This window comes from Crocuta crocuta, unplaced genomic scaffold (assembly GCF_008692635.1).
Source record: "Crocuta crocuta isolate KB4526 unplaced genomic scaffold, BGI_CrCroc_1.0 scaffold175, whole genome shotgun sequence".
Classification (NCBI taxonomy): Eukaryota; Metazoa; Chordata; class Mammalia; order Carnivora; family Hyaenidae; genus Crocuta; species Crocuta crocuta.
In genome coordinates, this window is record NW_027530988.1 from 460,122 (window position 1) to 478,718 (window position 18,597).

Sequence of the window (18,597 nt, forward strand, 5' to 3'; positions counted from 1 at the left end):
AAAAAAAAAAAAAAAAAAAGAATTTTTTTCTACAGCATTCTGGGCAGGCCCTTCCAAAAGAGTTGGTACACAAGCCAAAATCTCCTTATTCCCCTTCAATTGAATAATCTCTACAGCCCCCTCCAGCTCCTACATTGAAGGTTCTGAATTTCCAAGTAGGAGATAACCATTTTTTCCTGATTTAGCAATAGCTCACTCAAAAAAAGTGGGGGGGGGGAGGAAAATGTGGGATCTTACGATCATACACTCTTGTATGAAATACGTTCCACTAGGGCTGAGCAGGGTTTTCCTGAAATTACCCCGTCCTGGCTTCTGTGCCAGACATTCTTGTATTTGAGCTCTGCCATCTGTCAGTTCACCCAGGCATGACAGTCCCAGACTGGAGCTCCCTTTTATCCCAAATAGCCCATACATGACAGCTTAGTATTTGGCATCAAGAAATCTACAAGAAGGGGAATGATCTCAGGTCACTAAAAACCAAGAGGAGAGAAGGCATTGAATGATTCTATCCGATACTTACCAAAGCTAACCAGATTTTTGGTTCTCAACCCTGGCAGGAAACCAATCACACAAACAGTAGCAGGATGGGGCCAGCTTCAGAAACCCAGGTGGAGGGACACCTGGGTGGCTCAGTCGGTTAAGCATCCGGTTAAGCATCTGACTTCAGCTCAGGATATGATAGCTCAGCTCGTGAGTTCCAGCCCTGGGTCAGACCCAGACCTGGATTCTCTCTGCCCCACTCCACCACCATTTTCTCTTTCAAAAAACAAAAAAACAAAAAACAAAACAAAACAAAACTAAAAACAGGTGGATGCAACTGTATTTTATTGAAAGAAGCTATGAAGTGGTTAACACGGGCCCGCCCCACCCCTCAAACCATGCAAAGGGAAGCCTTGGGCAGGGAAGGATTTGTGTATTGGGGAGGAGCTCAGACAGGAGTTATTTCCCTCAGGGCAGGGAAGGGAGAGGGGAGAAGCAGGGGTCTCAGTTGGTGAGGGGAGCATCTTGCTGCTCTGGCCTCAAGTGGAGACCTAAACAGAATCGTCGAAGTGGACTGGCATGATTGGGTCCCCCTCACAGGCCACAATGATGTATTTCTTTTCCTGGGAGGTCTGGTATGTACATTTGGGGTATTTGGAGCCATGCTTTAGGTGGCAGTTGGTGATGTTCATCTTGGAGGTGCTCTTGTGGCAGTTGGGCTGCCCGTTCTTGCAGGTGACATTTCTCTGGTGGCAGACGGCCTGGATATCTGCCAGAGGCTTGTGTACAAATGTGTTCACTGGCTTGCACCATCCGTCTGTCATATCCCGGCGCTTCATCATTTCGTTGCAGTAGCTGGGGCTGCTGGTGGTGGTGTCTGAGTCCACGTGCTGCCACTGGAACTTCATGACCCGGGATTCCTTGCCCAGAGAAGTCTGGACACACCCCAGTGCCAGCAGCACCAGGACCAGAAGTGGGAACAGGTTGAAGAACCTCTCCTGAGCCATGGCGGTCTCACTCCTCTGGGAGAGAGCCTAGCTGGGAAAGGGAGAGAAGAGAGAACACGCTGCCTAAGAAAGAGAATCCCAGCTCCTACCTGTGGCCTCCCTGGCTCACAGTCTCCCTGTGGGTCACCCAGAAAGATATCCATCCCTCTGCACAACTTTCCAAGTAACACGTTCTCCCACTAGCTAGAGAGAGGTGGTCTTCCCCTCTGGGTGATGACCTTGAAAGTGACCTCAAGTCCTGCAGTCCTGTGCCTGAATACTAGGGAGTTTTAAATTTAAAATCCATCTATACCCAGTACCCAACCAGCTCATTAGAAAATCCTTTTGAGGGGTGCCTGGGTGGCTTAGTCGGTTAAGCAACCGACTTTCGCTTAGGTCATGATCTCGCGGTTCGTGGGTTCGAGCCCCGCATCGGGCTCTGTCCTGACTGCCAGCTCAGAGCCTGGAGCCTATTTCAGAGTCTGTGTCTCCCTCTCTCTCTGACCCTCCTCTGCTCACGCTGTCTCTCTCTCTCTCTCTCTCTCCTAGAAATAAATAAAAATATTAAAAAAAAAGAAAAGAAAATCCTTTTGAATAAACCATGAGCTAAACTGCATCCCTGGGATACCACCAGGACATCCAGGATCATGACTGACAGAGCCCTGTTGTTTTCCAACACAAGGAACAGCCCAGTGGCTAACACTGGCATCACAAAGGGATGCCATTGTATTCCAAAGACAGATGCTTGCATCTCCCTCCCGGCTGGGGGTGGAGGGGCTGCATTCTTTGGCTGTCTGCCGCTCCCAAGCTCCATTTCGATATTTGCCTAGCCCAAGCTTTCTTGGTGCTAGCCTTGCCCACCCTGATCCCTCTTCTCCAACCCTTAAGTAGAAGTCCCTGAGATCACCTCTTGGGCCACTGACCTGGGTCTCTAGCTTTGTCTTCAGGTGAGAGCAGAAGGCCAGTTTCTGCAACTCCTGGATCCCTGGCGTATGAATTTTATACAGCTTACAAAGGCGATTGGCTTCAAGAAAAGAAGGGTGGGAGGAGCATCTTGCTTTCAGTCCAGAGGGAAACAAGGATGTTGGGAGCAAGGGGTGAGGAATCAGCCACGCCATCCTGTTTTCAGCTGGGAAGTATGAGTCTTTGCCTATAGGAACCTTCTTACCATGTGAATCTCATGGGTCTGCTGGTTCACAAGGAGTAACAGAGAAAGTCACCATATCACTGATGCCTGAACTCCAGCAAAGTCCTACTAATCTCGGGGCCATTTTCACCAAATAGTCTTCAGTGGTTAACAAAGGACACATAAACATGTGATCACCAGAGTAGAAGTGAAATGAATGAAGGTCCTCTCTCTCCCCAGAGGTCCTGGAGCAGCTGGAATTCCTTCTGTGGGGAGGGAGGTGAGGCATCTAGCTGGAGGCTTTGCAGATCTGGGAGCAGGACGCAGTTCCTGCCTGTGACCTTGCCCAGTGTGGCCACTGCATCCCACCTAGATGGGGAAGTTGAGTGTGTGGGCGGATTACATCCACAGCACCACTCCTCTAAGGGCAGAGTTGAGGAGAGGAACCAAAGCTAAACCAAAACCCAAATCCCTGTCGGAGGAAAAAAAACAGAGAACGCCATATTTTTCCCCTTTTCTAATTAATTTTTAATTTTATTTTTACTTAAAATTTTTTTAATGTTTTATTTATTTCTGAGAGAGAGAGAGAGACAGTGTGAGCAGGGGAGGGTCAGAGAGAGAGGGAGACACAGAATCTGAAACAGGCTCCAGGCTTTGAGCTAGCTGTCAGCACAGAGCCCAACGCGGGGCTCAAACCCATGAACCGTGAATCATGACCTGAGCCTAAGTCTGACACTTAACCAACTGAGCCACCCAGGTGCCCTGTTCTCTGTATATAAGTCTCTTATATATTTTTTTTAAATGTTTTATTTATTTCTAGGAGAGAGAGATAGAGAGACAGCGTGAGCAGGGGAGGGTCAGAGAGAGAGGGAGTCACAGACTGAAAAAGGCTCCAGGCTCTGAGCTGGCAGTCAGGACAGAGCCCGACGCGGGGCTCGAACCCACGAACCGCGAGATCATGACCTAAGCGAAAGTCGGACGCTTAACCGACTAAGCCACCCAGGCGCCCCTAGAATTATGTTTTAAATTGTTAAGTTTCAAATAACTGATCAAAATTTTAAAATCATATTTGTTTAATAACTTTTATGCATCAAGCTCTGCTATTCAGGGAATGCCATCCCAGGATTGCTCATGTCTGCAAATAGAGACCTATAATGCTATGGAATCTTAAGAAGAGGCTTTCTGGACCTGGAATGCTCACCAGCATCAGGTAATAGATGTATATCAAGGAAGAAAGGCTTCACAAAATTCCACATGGTCTAACTTAATTCTGCAACATCTTTCACAAAGCCCCTCTCAGTTCAGACTATTCTCATTCCAGCAATTCTCATATCAGAAGCATGCAGAAGAATAGAAATAAGCTTTCTTGCTTATCTAGAGGAGGACTAGAGGAGTTTCTTTATGTTATTTTTGTGGGTCCTTGTGCCATCAAGGCAAATAGCATGATCTTTCCATTGGTACTTGAAAGCTTCTACCTGACAAGGCTCTTGTAACTTATTGGCACCATAAAGACTGTTGAGAACTCTGTGCCCTTATTGTTCGGGTTCATTGCCTAGTGTGACACCAAGATTACATTGACAATGAATAATAAACATGGAAAGATAAAGAATTCCAGCACCTAAAGGGGATGGTGAAATAAATCAAGAACATTTTCCAAAGTTTATCAGGAATCATGGGGAAAATGGGTTCCAAGCCCTAAACAGTAGAGACAAAGAACAGAATGAAGTTAAAATGAATTTATAACAGAGCTTTTCATGTTCTAACACACATTGTAAATATCTTAGAACTGACTATGATAAGCAGATTTTATTTTATCTTACCTCATCGTTTTTTATTTTATTTTATTTTATTTTATTTTATTATTTTATTTTATTTTATTATTTGGAGAGAATGAGTGGGTGAGAGGAGCAGAAGGGGAGAGAGAACCCCAGACAGGATCCACAGTCAGCGTGGGGCTCAATGCAGAGCTCGATTCCACCACCCTGGGATCATGACCTGAGCAGAAATCAGGAGTCAGATGCTTAGCCTACTGAGTCATCCAAGCGTCGCAGCAGATTTTTTAAACTTTCTTTAACACAAAGGAACTACTCTTTCCCCTCAATAGAGCATCCAGTACTACCAGTGTTTCTGCAGGATTAGTGGTCTTTAAACCATTATCAGGAGAACAAAAAGAAAAAGAAATAAAAGTCAAAGGGAGATAAGGTTTTATTTACTTTTACCTCCTGTTAATGGCCTTAGTGGTGGTTTTAATTAATTTTTTTAAGCCTTAACTCATAACTATTGACTAATGTGAATTAGAAAAACTTACCTAATCTTTTTCTCTCTCCATAGAGGACCTGGTAGTATCTTCTGTTCCCACAATACTGATCTTCTAAAATAACAGGGAATCAAAGACCTTTGAAATTCGCTACACAGGAAAAGAAATGAAATGCAAAACAATAGGTGCTATGGTTCTATGCTATAGTTCTAACATCCCCTGGATGGCTGACTGTTTAGGTAGCCTTTTGCAAAGGCTTCTTCACCATAGTTGCTATGCATTAGTATGTGGTAGAATTAAACATTCCATTACACCACCAGTTTTCAGAGAATTCATTTGGATTCCTAAGATACTCACAAATGCATTTCTAACTTTCCTTTCTTTAATCATGCCCCTGCCTGACTATTGTTCATATGGAAACCCCTGATATAGGCCACTGAGTAATAAAAGAAGCTGGTTCTTGTCAGGATATATTGAACTGGTTAAAGAGATGACTCCCAAGGAGGGTGGCCAGAGGGGGGGAAAAAAAAAGTCCTGTTGATTCAGGCTGATGTTAGAATTCTTAAAGAACCAGGGGCATCTGCATGACTCAGTTGGCTAGGCATCCAACTGTTGGTTTCAGCTAAGGTCATGATCTCATGGTTGGTAGGATCCAGCCCCCAGTCTGGAGAGACTGGAGATTCTCTCTCTTTCTCTCTCTCTCTCTTTCTCTATGCCTCTAGTTCCCTGCACATGCTCTCTTTACCTCAAAATAAATAAGTAAATTAAAAAAAAAATCTTGCATGACTAACTTTATGCACTTTGAACAACTCCTCATATTTCCCTCCCCCATCTACCATCCTTTCATTTACTTCTATACATTTGGCTATTTTAAATACTTTATACATCAGGAATCATGCAGTATTTGTCCTTCTGTGACTCACTTATTTCATTTATAACATTTTAAAGGTCTATCCACAGTGTCACAAATGGTAGGATTTCCTCTTTAAGGCTGAATAATATTGCATTATATGTATATGCCACATTGTCTTTATTCATTCATCTGTTAATGGACATTTGGGTTGTTTCCTTTATCTTGGGTATTGTAAATAATGCTGCAATGAACAGGGGAGTCCGGATATCTCTCTAGGATCTTGACTCCAATTCTTTTGGATATATATCCAGAAGCAGAATTGCTGGATCATATGGTATTCTATTTTTTTTAATTTTTTAAAAATTCATTTATTCTTGAGAGAGAGACAGAGCATGAGCAGGGGAGGGACAGAGAGAGAGGGAGACACAGAACCCAAAGCAAGTTCCAGGCTCCGAGCTGTCAGTACAGAGCCTGACGAACCCATGAACTGTGAAATCATGACCTGAGCCGAAGTTGGACATGCTTAACCAACTGAGCCACCCACGTGCCCCTGGTAATTCTACTTTAAACTTTTGAAGAAGAACCTCCACACCTTTTTCCACAGAGGCTGTACAGTTTGCATTCCCACCATCAGTGCAGAAGTGTTCTTTTTTTCTCCTCACCATGCTAGTTATCTCTTATCTTTTTGATAAGAGCCATTCTAAGAAGTGTGAAGTTCTATCTCGATATCTTTTAACAGGTGTGAAATGGTTTTGTTTGCATTTCCTGATGATTAGTAATGTTGAGCATCTTGTTGGCCATCTGTATATCTTTTCTGGAGAGATGTCTATTCAAGTCTTTTGCCCATTTTAAAATTGGATGCATTATTTTTTTGCTATTGAGTTGTAGCAGGTCCTTATATTTTTTTGGAAATTAACCTCTTATCAGATATATGAAAAAGAATAGTAAAATTATCTGTTTGCCAATGACATGATCTTATATGTAAAAAACCCTGAAGACCACATACACACACACACATACACACGCACACACACAACTGATACAACTAATAAACAAATTCATTAAAATCATGGGACACAAAATCAACATACAAAAATCAGTTGCATTTCTATACACCAACAGCTTGCTCCTGCAAGGCTCAGTCTATTGAGCATCAGGTCTTTTTTTCTTTTTTAAGTTTTTTCTTTAATGTTTTTTATTTATTTTTGAGAGTCAGAGAGAGACAGTGTGAGCAGGGGAGGGTCAGAGAGAGAGATACGGAATCCGAAGACAGGCTCCAGGCTCTGAGCTAACTGTCAGCACAGAGCCCGGTGCGGGGCTCAAACCCACAAACCGTGAGTTTATGACCTGAGCTGTAGTTGGACACTTAACCAACTGAGCCACCCAGATACCCCAAGCATCGAGTCTTGATTTCAGGGTTGTGGGTTCAAGATCCATGCCTATGGAGCCCACTTTAAATAAAAGTCTTGGTTTAATAAGCCTAATAAGAGAGACACATCTCATACGTTTATCAACATAAAGGGTACAAATAAAATGGCATAACAGAAAGAAGATTTTAAAAACAGACATTGCAAAGATTAAACAGATTATGAATAGCTTTGTGCTGATATGTATATTTAAATTTTTTAAATTTACATACAGTATAACATTAATTCCAGGTATACAGTCATACTGTATGTATGAAGTATTACCCATTTGTGCTGATATACTTAAATAATTTAGGTGAAATGGACAAATTCATAGATAAAAATACAACTTGCTAAAACTATCTCAAGAAGAAATAGAGGGGCACCTGGGTGACTCAGTCAAGTGTCCAACTCTTGATTTTGGTTCAGGTCATGACCTCGCAGTTTGTGAGTTTGAGCCCCATGTCAGGCTCCATGAGGACAGTGTGGAGCCTGCTTGGAATTTTCTCTCTATCCCCCTCTCTCTGCCTCGAACTCGTGCTCTCTCTCTCTGTCTCTCAAAATAAATAAATAAACTTAAAAATAAGAAAACTAAGAAGAGAAAACTCAGTATCTACATAACAATATAAAGAAATTGAAACAGAAGTTAAAAATAGTCACAAAGAAAATGCCAGGGCCAGACAGCCTTACAGATGAATTCTGTAAATAATAAAATAACACACAATTCCAATGATAGGAAAAAGAAAAAGAAGAAACACTCTTCAACTCATTTCTGAAGGCTAACATACAACTTGGATACCAAAATCAGACACGATAATATAGATAATAATAATTATATATGCCAATTTCATTCATGACCATAAATGCAAAATAAAATTCTTAAATATTAGCAAAGTAAATTCATTTATATTTAAGAGAGGCAATTTAGCATAACCAAAATGGATTTATCTCAAAGTTGTTTTAATACTCTAAAACAACTAATGCAATTCATCCAGAGTTAACCAAGAAACGGCGGCAGAAGTGAAAAAGAACAAAGGTGGGGCACCTGGGTAGCTCAGTCCATCGAACGTCTGACTCTTGATTTCTGGTCAGGTCATGATTTTGTGGTTTTGTGGGACAGAGCCCAGAATTAGGCTCTTCCCTGGCAATGCAGATCCTGCTGGAGATTCTCTCTCTCCTCTTTCTTTGCCCCTCCCCAGCTCTCCCTTTCTCTCTCTCCTAATAAATAAATAAACTTTAAAAGAAAATGAAGAAGAATGAAGGCTTTTATTTGGGGGTCTCAGAATTACAATCTGGGAGTAGATTCCAGGGTAACCAGAAAAGTGCCCCCTCATGTGGGGAAAGCTGGGGTTTTTTATGAGAAAGACAGAAGGGGTAATTACATGCTTTAGATAAGAGAAGGGGAAAAAATACCCAGGTAATTTGGTGCTGATCAGTTGAGCCGCTTCTGATTACTATCTTATTGATTACTTTATTGGTGCTATCAAATGAAACCGTCACTGATATGTATTAATTAACTTTCCTGTCCTCACATGATCCTAATGCTAGCTGCTCAGTTGAAATTTTTTGAGGAACTGCTTGTAAAACCATTGCAGCTTCTGACCCAGTTCAAGAGTTCATTAGTTGGAAAGGAAAATGGAGCTTCAAAATGGAGTTGCTTATGTCCAGAAATTTTATACAATTCAACTCCATTAACTGATTAGGACAGAAATAGTATATGACTACATCATCAGATGCAGAAAAATTATTCAATAAAATTCCCAATCCATTTATGGGTAGAAACGGGGAGCAAAAGAGGAGGGAACTTCCCCATTCTGAAGACAGAGTCTGCAAAAAATCCTTAGCACCAGCAGGACCTACCACAACGGCCCATTAAAGATTTGTTGAAAGCACTCTTTTAGCAAGCATTAGGCTAAGTGCTGAAGGTCACAAAGACAACACAATTATAGCTCCTGGCATCATGGGGGAAATGAAAATAAGAGATTCCTGTTTTGTCAGCCTTATTCCAGGACAGTAAAATCTCCAGACCAGTTTATTCCATGGACACTAGGCCAGTCAGTCCATGGATGGCTGCCCGAGAGTCAGGTGCCTTCCTATGATTTAAAGTCCTGACACCATTTTGATGGAGTCAGAAGATACTCACCTAAAGATGCTCCCTCTTGTGGGTAGAAAAACTTCCTTCATAAATGGACTGTGTAGGAGCGCCTGGATGGCTCCAATGGTAAAGCATGCGACTCTTGATCTCGGGGGTCTTTGGACATGGAACATACTTTAAAAAAGAGAAAAAGAAAGAAAATAAATGGATTGTGTATTTAATGGATTACAAGGTGAAATAAACTGAGAAACCTGGGTGGCTCAGTCGGTTGGACATCTGACTTTCGGTCAGGTCATGATCTCCCGGTTTGTGGGTTTGAGCCCCAAGTCGGGCTCTGTGTTGACAGCTCAGAGCCTTGGACTCTGTGTTGACAGCTCAGAGCCTGGAGCCTGCTTCAGATTCTGCATCTCCCTCTCTCTTTGACTCTCCCTTGCTTGCTTTCTGTCTCTCTCTCAAAAGTAAATGAACATTAAAAATTGAAAAACAAAGAAAAAGAAAAAGTTGAAATAAACTGTTTTCCAGTACAGCTGAACTGTAAAGCTTATAGCATTAAGTAGCTACTCTGTACTTAATCTTCTTTTCTTTCCTTCATATACCGTGGTGCTGGAATGTAAATCTGAAAGTGGCAAATTCAATACTAAAGAGCATGAGAGCATGAAACTTATGATAAAATTCAGAAATCTGTTCTTTGAAAGTGAGGCTGTAGTTATGTCCGCTGAATTTTCAGCTTCTTCGCCTATTATCCCCCGGGCATGTGTGGGTAACCACGAAACTTCTAACCCATCAAACCCAGGAAAAAGTTCTGGTCTCCACTTGGCCAACAAATTCATGTGGCGCAGCGCCCCCTGCGGGCCAATGAGGCGGCTGCAGGCACCTGTCGGAGACCCTGCTTTGCCACCTCTCCTTCAGGTAGCGGCTCCTTCCGGTGCTGTGCCCATGCTTCAGGGATTTGTTTCTGAAAAGACAGCAGGCTTCCCCCTTGGAATTGTCCCTAATCCTCTCCACAGGTCCCCCCTGGGGAGAAGGGAGCTGGAGGAGGGGAAGAAAGACCCTGAGAGCCAGAGCACTCAGGGCTGCCCAGGGCCAGCATCAGTGGGAGTTGTTACAAGAGCAGCTCATGGGCAAATCTGCACAGCAACCCCCCCTCCCCCCCACCGGCCTGTGTAGCCACTCGGTGGGAGCAAGGCTTTTCCACAGTAGATGCCCATAAACCAGGCTCTCCCCAACTCCATCCCCATCTTGTCTTGCACCAAAAAAAGTGACACTGTGGCCAGGGCATGTCAGGTGGAGTGGGGGTTTGGGGGCAGAGGCTGGGAGAGAGATGTAGGAGGTACATATAAATGGGTACAATGAGCGATCCTGATCCCTATGCGAAGGAAGAAGCATTTACAGGGAAGGCTTTGGCCAGAGCCTCCAAGATTGGGAGGTGTGGGGTGCAAGTCACTCAGCTTCCACTGGGAGGTGTAGGAAGGAGGACTCCGGCCAACCAGGTGGACAAGGGACCCCTCCTCACAGCCTACAGGATGGGCCCATTATGGTAGCATCAGGGGTCTGGTTCCCGCGCTGGCAAAGCAGACTGACAATGTGAGTACCTTTGTGACTATTGTTCACGGAGCAGCTGTTGGTAGAGGGCAGAGGTGGAATTCTGCAGAAATCTTCCAAGGTGGCCACATCCTCATGAACGAAGTTGTTGATTCTCTTGCGTTTACCCCTATGCATCAGCCACCGTCCCCTCACCATCACCTCACAGTATGGATGGCGTCCTCCAGGGACCCAGTACCTGGGGTTGTCTGTGTGTTGTGTGGAGAAGAACAGGCTTGGGGTAAAGAGTTTGCTCCAGGAAGAGAAGGTAGAGAAAGGTCCACATCAGATTCACTCTCCCTGTGAAAGTATGTCAAGAAGAGAGGGGTCAGAGTGGGCCATGGTCCTTTTCTCCTAAATACCTATTTCTAAGAACTCCTTGTCCCAAATACTTAATGTCACAAATTCTTTTCTCCTGACCTAGCTACACTCACTCTTCTTATACTCACAGCAACTACTGTCCTCACATCCTACCTCTCACCCCTTCTTTTCTCTGGGTAAGAGGCAAGGAGAGAGAAGGACTTGCCAATAAAGGAGATGCCTACCACCTACTCACCCCTGTATGGGACTGTCATACAAGGTTATTTCTCAACCCCAGAGTGGATTCTTTCTCCTTAATTGAGCAGTCCATTTAACCTAAAAACTTACATCTCTAACGTGTTTGCATCTATCAGCCACATGATTTCTAGCCTGTGAGGGAGGTGGGTGTCCCTTCCAAACCTTTAATACAGTGGGCTAGCTCAGAAGGGAATTGACAAACCATATGCTTTGCATCATAAAAAATGTTTACACTTCCTACTAATTCTAATATATATATATTTCTACTTCTTTAAATACTATGCCTGTTTTATTTTTTTTTATGTTTATTTATTTTGAGAGAGAGTGTGTGTGTGCAGGGTGTGAAGGGGCAGAGAGAGAGTGAAAGAGAATCCCAAGCAGGTTCCACACTGTCAGCCACAGAGCCCAGCTCAGGGCTTGATCTGATGATCATGAGATCATGACCTGTGCCAAAACCAAGAGTCATACGCTTAACCAACTGAGCCACCCAGGCACCCCTACACATGCCTGTTTAAATGCTATTAGAAAGAAAATGTGAGGCATCTGAATGGCTCATTTGGTTAACCAACTGACTCTTAAGTTTCAGCTCAGGTCATGATCTCATGGTTGGTGAGTTCAAGCCCCACATCAGGCTCTGAGCTGACAGTATGGAGCCTTTGGGATTCTCTCTCTCCCTCTCTCAAAATAAATAAAATAAACTTTAAAAAATGTGACCATTGCAATTCTAAGGGTGTAGACTTCATGTTTCCCCCACAGATTTCTTTGCCTCAGAATAAAGGTCCTCAGGGGCACCTGAGTGGCTCAGTCAGTTGAGTGTCAGACTTTGACATGAGGTTCAGGTCATGATCTCACAGTTCGTGGGTTTGAGCCCTGTGTCAGGCTCTGTGTTGACAGTTCAGAGCCTGGAGCCTGTTTCAGATGCTGTGTTTCCCTCTCTCTCTCTCTGCCCTGACCTTGCTCACACTCTATCTTTCTCTCTCTCTCTCTCTCTCAAAAAAAAAAAATAATAAATAAATAAAATAAAAACAAAAAAGGTCCTAAACTCTTCCTTGGATAGGGCCCATCATCAGGAAACTTTCCAACTGGTGCTCAGGGTTTCTGAGTATTGTCTGGGTGACAGGTTCCTGTCTCTGAGCCTAATTTTCTAACTCCTTTTTTTCATAGCTGGGCATCCCAGGAAAGGTTTTTGTCGAGCAGATGACATCCACAGAAATAGATATGTCCTCTCAAAGGAGGATATTCCTAGCAAAAATGGAACCTCCACTGCCTCTCTTTTTTTTCTAATTCTGTAAAAATGACGTTGTAGATATTTTCTTCCCAGACCTCAGGATGAAGGCCACATGGGAAAAGTCTGCAATAATCGGACACTAGATGGACTAATTTCATGTTTACTACTTCACATCTAGAATGTTTACCAGCATCAGACAGAGTGCCTATGACATCACCACAAACATGAAGAGAGAAACCTACAGTTTGATGCCTGTCACAAGCTTGCTATTGGAGGTTGGCAAATCACCTCATCCTCCTATGTCTTAGCTCTAAAGTGAAGGTTATAGACTAAAGATTTTCCAAGCTGTCATTCTTTTATTCCCATTTCACTAGGACGCTTAAACGACTGAGGCACCCAGGCACTCCTGACTAATGCTTATAATAAGTATTATGCAGGAGTCAGGACTGGTACCTGGACAAGTCTGTTCAAAATCTATACGCTCTTCATCACTGTACCACAAAACATGTATAGTAATTCCATATACAGAGCCTGTTTACATAATTAGTGAGTTTCCTGTGAGCCTTTAGATCTCAATTAATGCCTCCATTTGCTCAAATATGCAATGGGTCAACTTCACCTGAATATAATTTTTCAATTTCTTAGGAAAATGCTAAGTATCATCATTCTTCAGACATGCCTCTCCATAATTCCATCTGAGCTCTCTCTCTCTCCCCTCTCAGGATAGGGGAAGAACTTGTTATGACTGAGGAAAAGAAGAAAGGCTCAGTCCTTTCATTTGTCATTCCAGAAACTTTATCAAAGGGGTCAATGCTTTTGTTCAGTGGTGTTTGGGGGAGACATTTAAAAGCTCCCGTTGGAGAAGGCAGGCCTGGGACCACCTTACTGAACAAAAGACCATGAAGAGCCTAGCAATCAAATGTCTTTTGAATTTAGGTTAATTACAATCTTATTCCATTCACTGTAATTAAACTAGCCTACACCGTGTTATCACTACAGCCCCTGTGGACAGCGCCGCAGGAGTATGGTTCAAGCGGGCCGGGAGCAGCATCCCAGGGTGGGAGCATGGCTTTCTGGAATAGACACCCAGCACCGCGTCACCACCGTCTGCACGCGCGCAAGGCCCTCGAGTCCTCCCTCAGTCTGGCCCGGGAAGAAGGCGGGGATTTGGGGGCAGAGCTGGGAACCCGCGGAGGAAGGGGCCAGTCCGGGGCTAGGCGGTGCCCAGCACTGGATTGCGCGGCACCTCCTGCCCACTGCTGGCAGGAAGGCGCAGTTACACCCGTTCTCTTGGAGACTCACGCAGGGCGGCCAGCGCTTGACGGGCTTTGCGGTCAAGGGCCTCAGCCATCGGAGAGGCTGTGAGAGAGGCAGCGGGCTGGGGTGAATGAGGGGTGCAGATTCCGGGGAAGAAACGTTAGAAGGAAGGCCTGAAGCTCCCCACAGATAAAGAGGGGTTAGATCACCAGCACTCAGCAGAGAGGGAAAGGAGTTGTCTGCATCACCTCTCCTCCCTCGCAAATTAGGCTTCATGAGTGACCAGAGTGGAGATTCGATTGAGGGAGCAGCTGGTAAGGGCTGGCCTGGATCTCGAATCAGTCCATGACCTTGACATGTAAGTAATATTGTATAGTGCCAGTTGGGCCTTCCATTTGGGGAGCCTTATTCAGCAATGATGTATTGAGTACTTATGTGCTAGACACTGTCAGAGTATGTGGAAGTCATCCGAGAATACAGCAGACCAAAAAAATAAATAAATAAATAAATGAAAAATAGAGAGAGAGAGAGAGAAAGTAAATAAGTAAAGAATATAAATTATGTAAACGGTTAAGGTGATAAGCTCTATGGGAAAAACAGAAGAGGAAGGAGAATGAAGGGAAGCTATGAATAGTATTTTTAAAGCTTTTCTTTTTTAATTTTATTTATTTATTTAGAGAGAGAGTGTGTGTGTGTGAGTGGAGGAGAGACAGAGAGAGAGAGGGAGAGAGAATCCCATGCAGGCTTCCTGTAGGCAACCGGGAGCCCAATGCATGGCTCTAAATCACAAACTGTGAGATCATAACATGAGAAGAAACCAAGAGTGGGAGGCTTCAACAACTGGGCCGCCCAGGTGGTCCCTAAATAGCATTTTTAAATAGGGTAGTTAAGTGTCCTGGATAAGATGACAGTTAAGCAAAGACTTAGAGGTGGTATGGTAGTTAGCCTTACATATATCTGGGGGAGGGGAGGTGATTTCTTAAAGAGAGTATGTCTGTCTTTCAGGAACAGCAAACAGCAAACAAACCAGACACTGGAGAAGAGTGAGTGAGAAGGAAGATAAATAGTAGGGGATTTGTTCTGAAAGGTAAGGGTGTCGGAAGAGAGACTGCTTAAGAGTGTAAGGACTTAAAAAAAAAAAAGTGTAGGGACTTTTATAAGGATTTTCATTTTTACTCAAGAATTAATTGAGGCATTAGTGGATTCTGAGCAAAGTTGCACTGTCTGAATTATATTTTGAAAGATTACTCAGGCTGCTGTGTGTGAAGTTAAGGGTAGAAGCAGAAGTCCAGGTCCCAGACTTGATCCTAATGGGAAAAAAAAATGGTCTCTCAGACGAGGTGGTAGCAGGGGAGGCAGTGAGAGAGGGCTGGAAGTGTTCTGAAGGTGAAAACAATGGACTTTACTGACAGGCTGCAAGGGGGACAAAAGAAAAAGAAAGGAATCAAGAACAACACCAAAGTTGTTGGCTTCAAAATGGAAAGGATGACATTACCTTTGACTGAGAAGGAGGATGTTAACGGAAGAGCAGTTGTGGGGGAAGAAGAGAAGAGAAAGTCTCTCCCTTCGGGACCTGGTTAGTTTGCCATGTCTATTAAACATCCAGTGAAGGTGCCATGTGGGCACTTGGATACATAAGTCTGAGATTCAGGAGACAGAGATAGACTAAAGGTACAAATCTAGGAATTTTGGAATATCAATGGCATTTAAAGCCTTGAGACTGGATAAGAACACAGACTGTGTAGATGAAAAAGAGCACACACTGACCTTGGGGCTCTCCAAAATCCAAGTACCAGGAAGAAGAGGCAGAACTTGCAGAGGGGGCTGAAAACAGATGCCCTGTGCAGCCCTGGAAGAGCCAGGAGACGGGGATGTCCTGGAGACCAGCATACAGCTTGACATGACTGTCTGCCTTGAGGGTACCAGGACTGATCTCACGATGCTTTTCATCCTTGCCTCTGTCATAAGAGGCTGCATTGCCCAGGTCAGCCTCACTAAGGAGGGGGAGTGATCAACTATGCCGACTGCTGCTGAGCATGGAGAATCAACCCTGTCGGGAGAGGGAAGGTCTTACTTCACATCCATATCCCCAGTGGTAGAGTGGAGGAGACTTAAGAGTTGATTACAGAGTTCTTGGCCTAGAAGAAGACGGTCTTGTCCAGGAGTGAGTGGGAAGAGGATCCACATCTGAGTTGTGTTTTCTGTCTCAGAAGAGAGAATGAAGAGACAGAAAGTAGAGCACCATGTCTCACTTCCCCTGGTTTACCAGTCCTTCCTTCCTCTGACCCCAACACACTCAACACTTCACATTCCCTCCCTTTCTCCTGTCTCCTCACTCTAAGTACTCAGCTGAGGAGCTCACTTTGTCATACTCTCCTTCCTCTTCCACCAGTCCCAGCTCCAGCCTCCTTCCTTCCCTCTGTCCCACTACCTGGAGATCTCTACAGGCTGCCCACAGACTCACCTCATTTGTTAAATTGCCACCTAGTCCTAATGGAATCCTCGTATTAAGGATCCATTTATTTAATTCCCAGTTCTGCCAGCTAGATAAATTTTCTGTCAGTGAGACAAGTCACCCCACCATTCTCGTCCCCAGCTGCTAAATGAAAGACTTGGAACAAAAGACCTGACAAATTCCTTCCAGCTCAGACTCTCTGTCGTTCTCTGAATCCCCGACAAAATAAAGTAGTTGTGTGGGTGTGTAGAAGAATGTTTACAAAAAATGCTATTCACATTTCTGAATTTTTCTACTAAGTAAACCTGATTTTCTTAAAAGATTATACCTAAATCCAGAAGAAACAGCCTGACTACCTAAAATAAAACTATTTTATTATATACATTTATATGTGTATATGTATCTATCTGTGATGGTTAATTTTATGTGTCAGTCTGAGTGTGCCACAGGGTGCCTGGATATTCGATCAAACATTATTCTGGATGTTTCTGTGAGGATAGTTTGAGGTGAGATTAATACTTAAATTGGTAAACTCAGTAAAGCAGGATGCTCTCCCTAATGTGGGTGAGCCTCATCCAATCCGTTAAAGGCCCAGGGGTGCCTGGGTGGCTCAGTCGGTTAGGTGTCTGACTTTGGCTCAGGTCATGATCTCATAGTTCGTGGGTTCAAGCCCCATGTCGGGCTCTGTGGTGACAGCTCAGAGCCTGGAGCCTGTTTCAGATTCTGTGTCTCCCCCTCTCTCTGACCCTCCTCTGCTCCTGCTATCTCTCTCTCTCTCAGAAATAAATAAAACATTAAAAAAAAAAAAAAGGCCTGAATGGAACAAAGATGTAGACCCTTCTCCCAAATGAAAGAGAATTCTCTGGCCTGATGGCCTTCAACTGGGACATTAGCTTTCTTCTGCCTTCTGACTCAGACTGAAACATCAGCTTTTCCTGGGTCTCAAGCCTGACTGCCTTCAGACTGGAACTACACCATCAGTGCTCCTGGAGCTCATGGAACTTGCCAGCCTTCATAACTGCATGAACAATTCCTTATAATAAATCTCTTTACATATATTCTATTGGCTCTGTTTCTCTGGAGGAACCTGACTAATGTAACATGTATATTTGTTGTTGTTGCTTTAAGATTATCAAGAAATTGGGGTGTCTGGGTGGCTCAGTTGGTTAAGCGGCTAATTTTGGCTCACATCATGATCTAGTGGTTTGTGAGTTCAAGCCCCACGTCAGGCTCTGTGCTGACAGCTCAGAGCCTGGACCCTGCTTTGGATTCTGTGTCTCCCTTTCTTTCTGCCCCTTGCCACTCACAATCTGTCTCTCTCTCTCAAATATAAATTTTAAAAAATTAAAAAATTTTAAAAAAAGTTTATCAAGAGAAACATTTCATTATTACACTGAAGGCAACGTGTAAATCCCTACCCTCAGAGCTGTTGTTCAGTTGAGCAAGAGAATTGAGCAAGAGAACAGTTCAGCACAGAAGACTACAGAATGATCTTACACCACCAGATGTAAGAGTGGTAATTGTGAAGCCCAGGTGTGAAGTGTAGTAATTGGCTAACGCCCTGGGGAATACCAGTTGGCCAGTCATCAGTGACATAGTTCCTGTCCTTGGCTAACTCCAGGAGGGTTCAAACACTGGTTTAATATGAAAACAAAAGGCCTAACACTCATTAAACCCAAGAGGAAGCTTTGATGGGTGCTATACAGCCTAAATATCTCAGCATGATTCGTGATTTGTATGCCTCATGGGAGTGTTGGAAATAAACAAGGAAAATACCACCTCTTTGGTGCACATATTTCATACAAGGCAATTGGGATTAAGCCTCACACAAATGCTGTCTGGTAGGTCACACTCTCTGCACTTCCTAGTGTTTTCACCTGTGCTCAAGATCTAGCGTAGCCTGCCATCAGACTTAGTATGTCTGTGTATCTGGAAAGAATTTTACTGTTTCCCTGGCAGAAAAGGGAAGACAAGAGCCCTGTCTGAAGTCACATGGTAGGTGAATAGCAGAGCTGTGAGTCAAACTCTGATCTGTCTTTTTAAAAAGCCCACACACTTTAGCAGAAAACCAGGCTTGTCCCTCTTAAGGGAAAGGTATGAGGAAAGTAGAAGACTGAGACAGAGTAGGGCACGACACTCCATGCAGAAAGATACCCCGGGTTTGGAGGAAAAACATACCTTAACAGTTAAGAGGACAACAATTCCCCTGAAATGGCATCAAAGGGAAAGGCCCAGCTACTAAATATATCAGCAGTAATGACTATTCTTGGAAAACAACACTGTTGAGAAACAAGTTCAAATTGAGAAGCCAGACA

At 43.8% G+C, this 18,597-nt stretch overlaps 1 protein-coding gene across 1 annotated transcript; it reads right to left on the reverse strand.

The window, feature by feature from the left end:
* Positions 1-815: 815 nt before the first annotated feature.
* Positions 816-2,830, reverse strand: LOC144236658 (ribonuclease pancreatic-like). Its single transcript, XM_077770284.1, has 2 exons — positions 2,390-2,830; positions 816-1,514 (listed from the first exon to the last, which is right to left on the reverse strand). Exons 1-2 carry the CDS (start codon positions 2,582-2,584, stop codon positions 1,032-1,034), a joined length of 678 nt encoding a protein of 225 aa, XP_077626410.1. The 5' UTR covers positions 2,585-2,830; the 3' UTR covers positions 816-1,031.
* Positions 2,831-18,597: the final 15,767 nt, after the last annotated feature.

Bases quoted from the DNA above. Each gene is read 5' to 3' on its own strand.
- LOC144236658 (XM_077770284.1), bottom strand. From the start codon at position 2,584: ATGGCGTGGCTGATTCCTCACCCCTTGCTCCCAACATCCTTGTTTCCC. The intron at 1,515-2,389 runs GTCAGTGGCCCA...TTTCCCAGCTAG, and splicing joins AGACAAAGCTAGAGACCCAG to GCTCTCTCCCAGAGGAGTGA.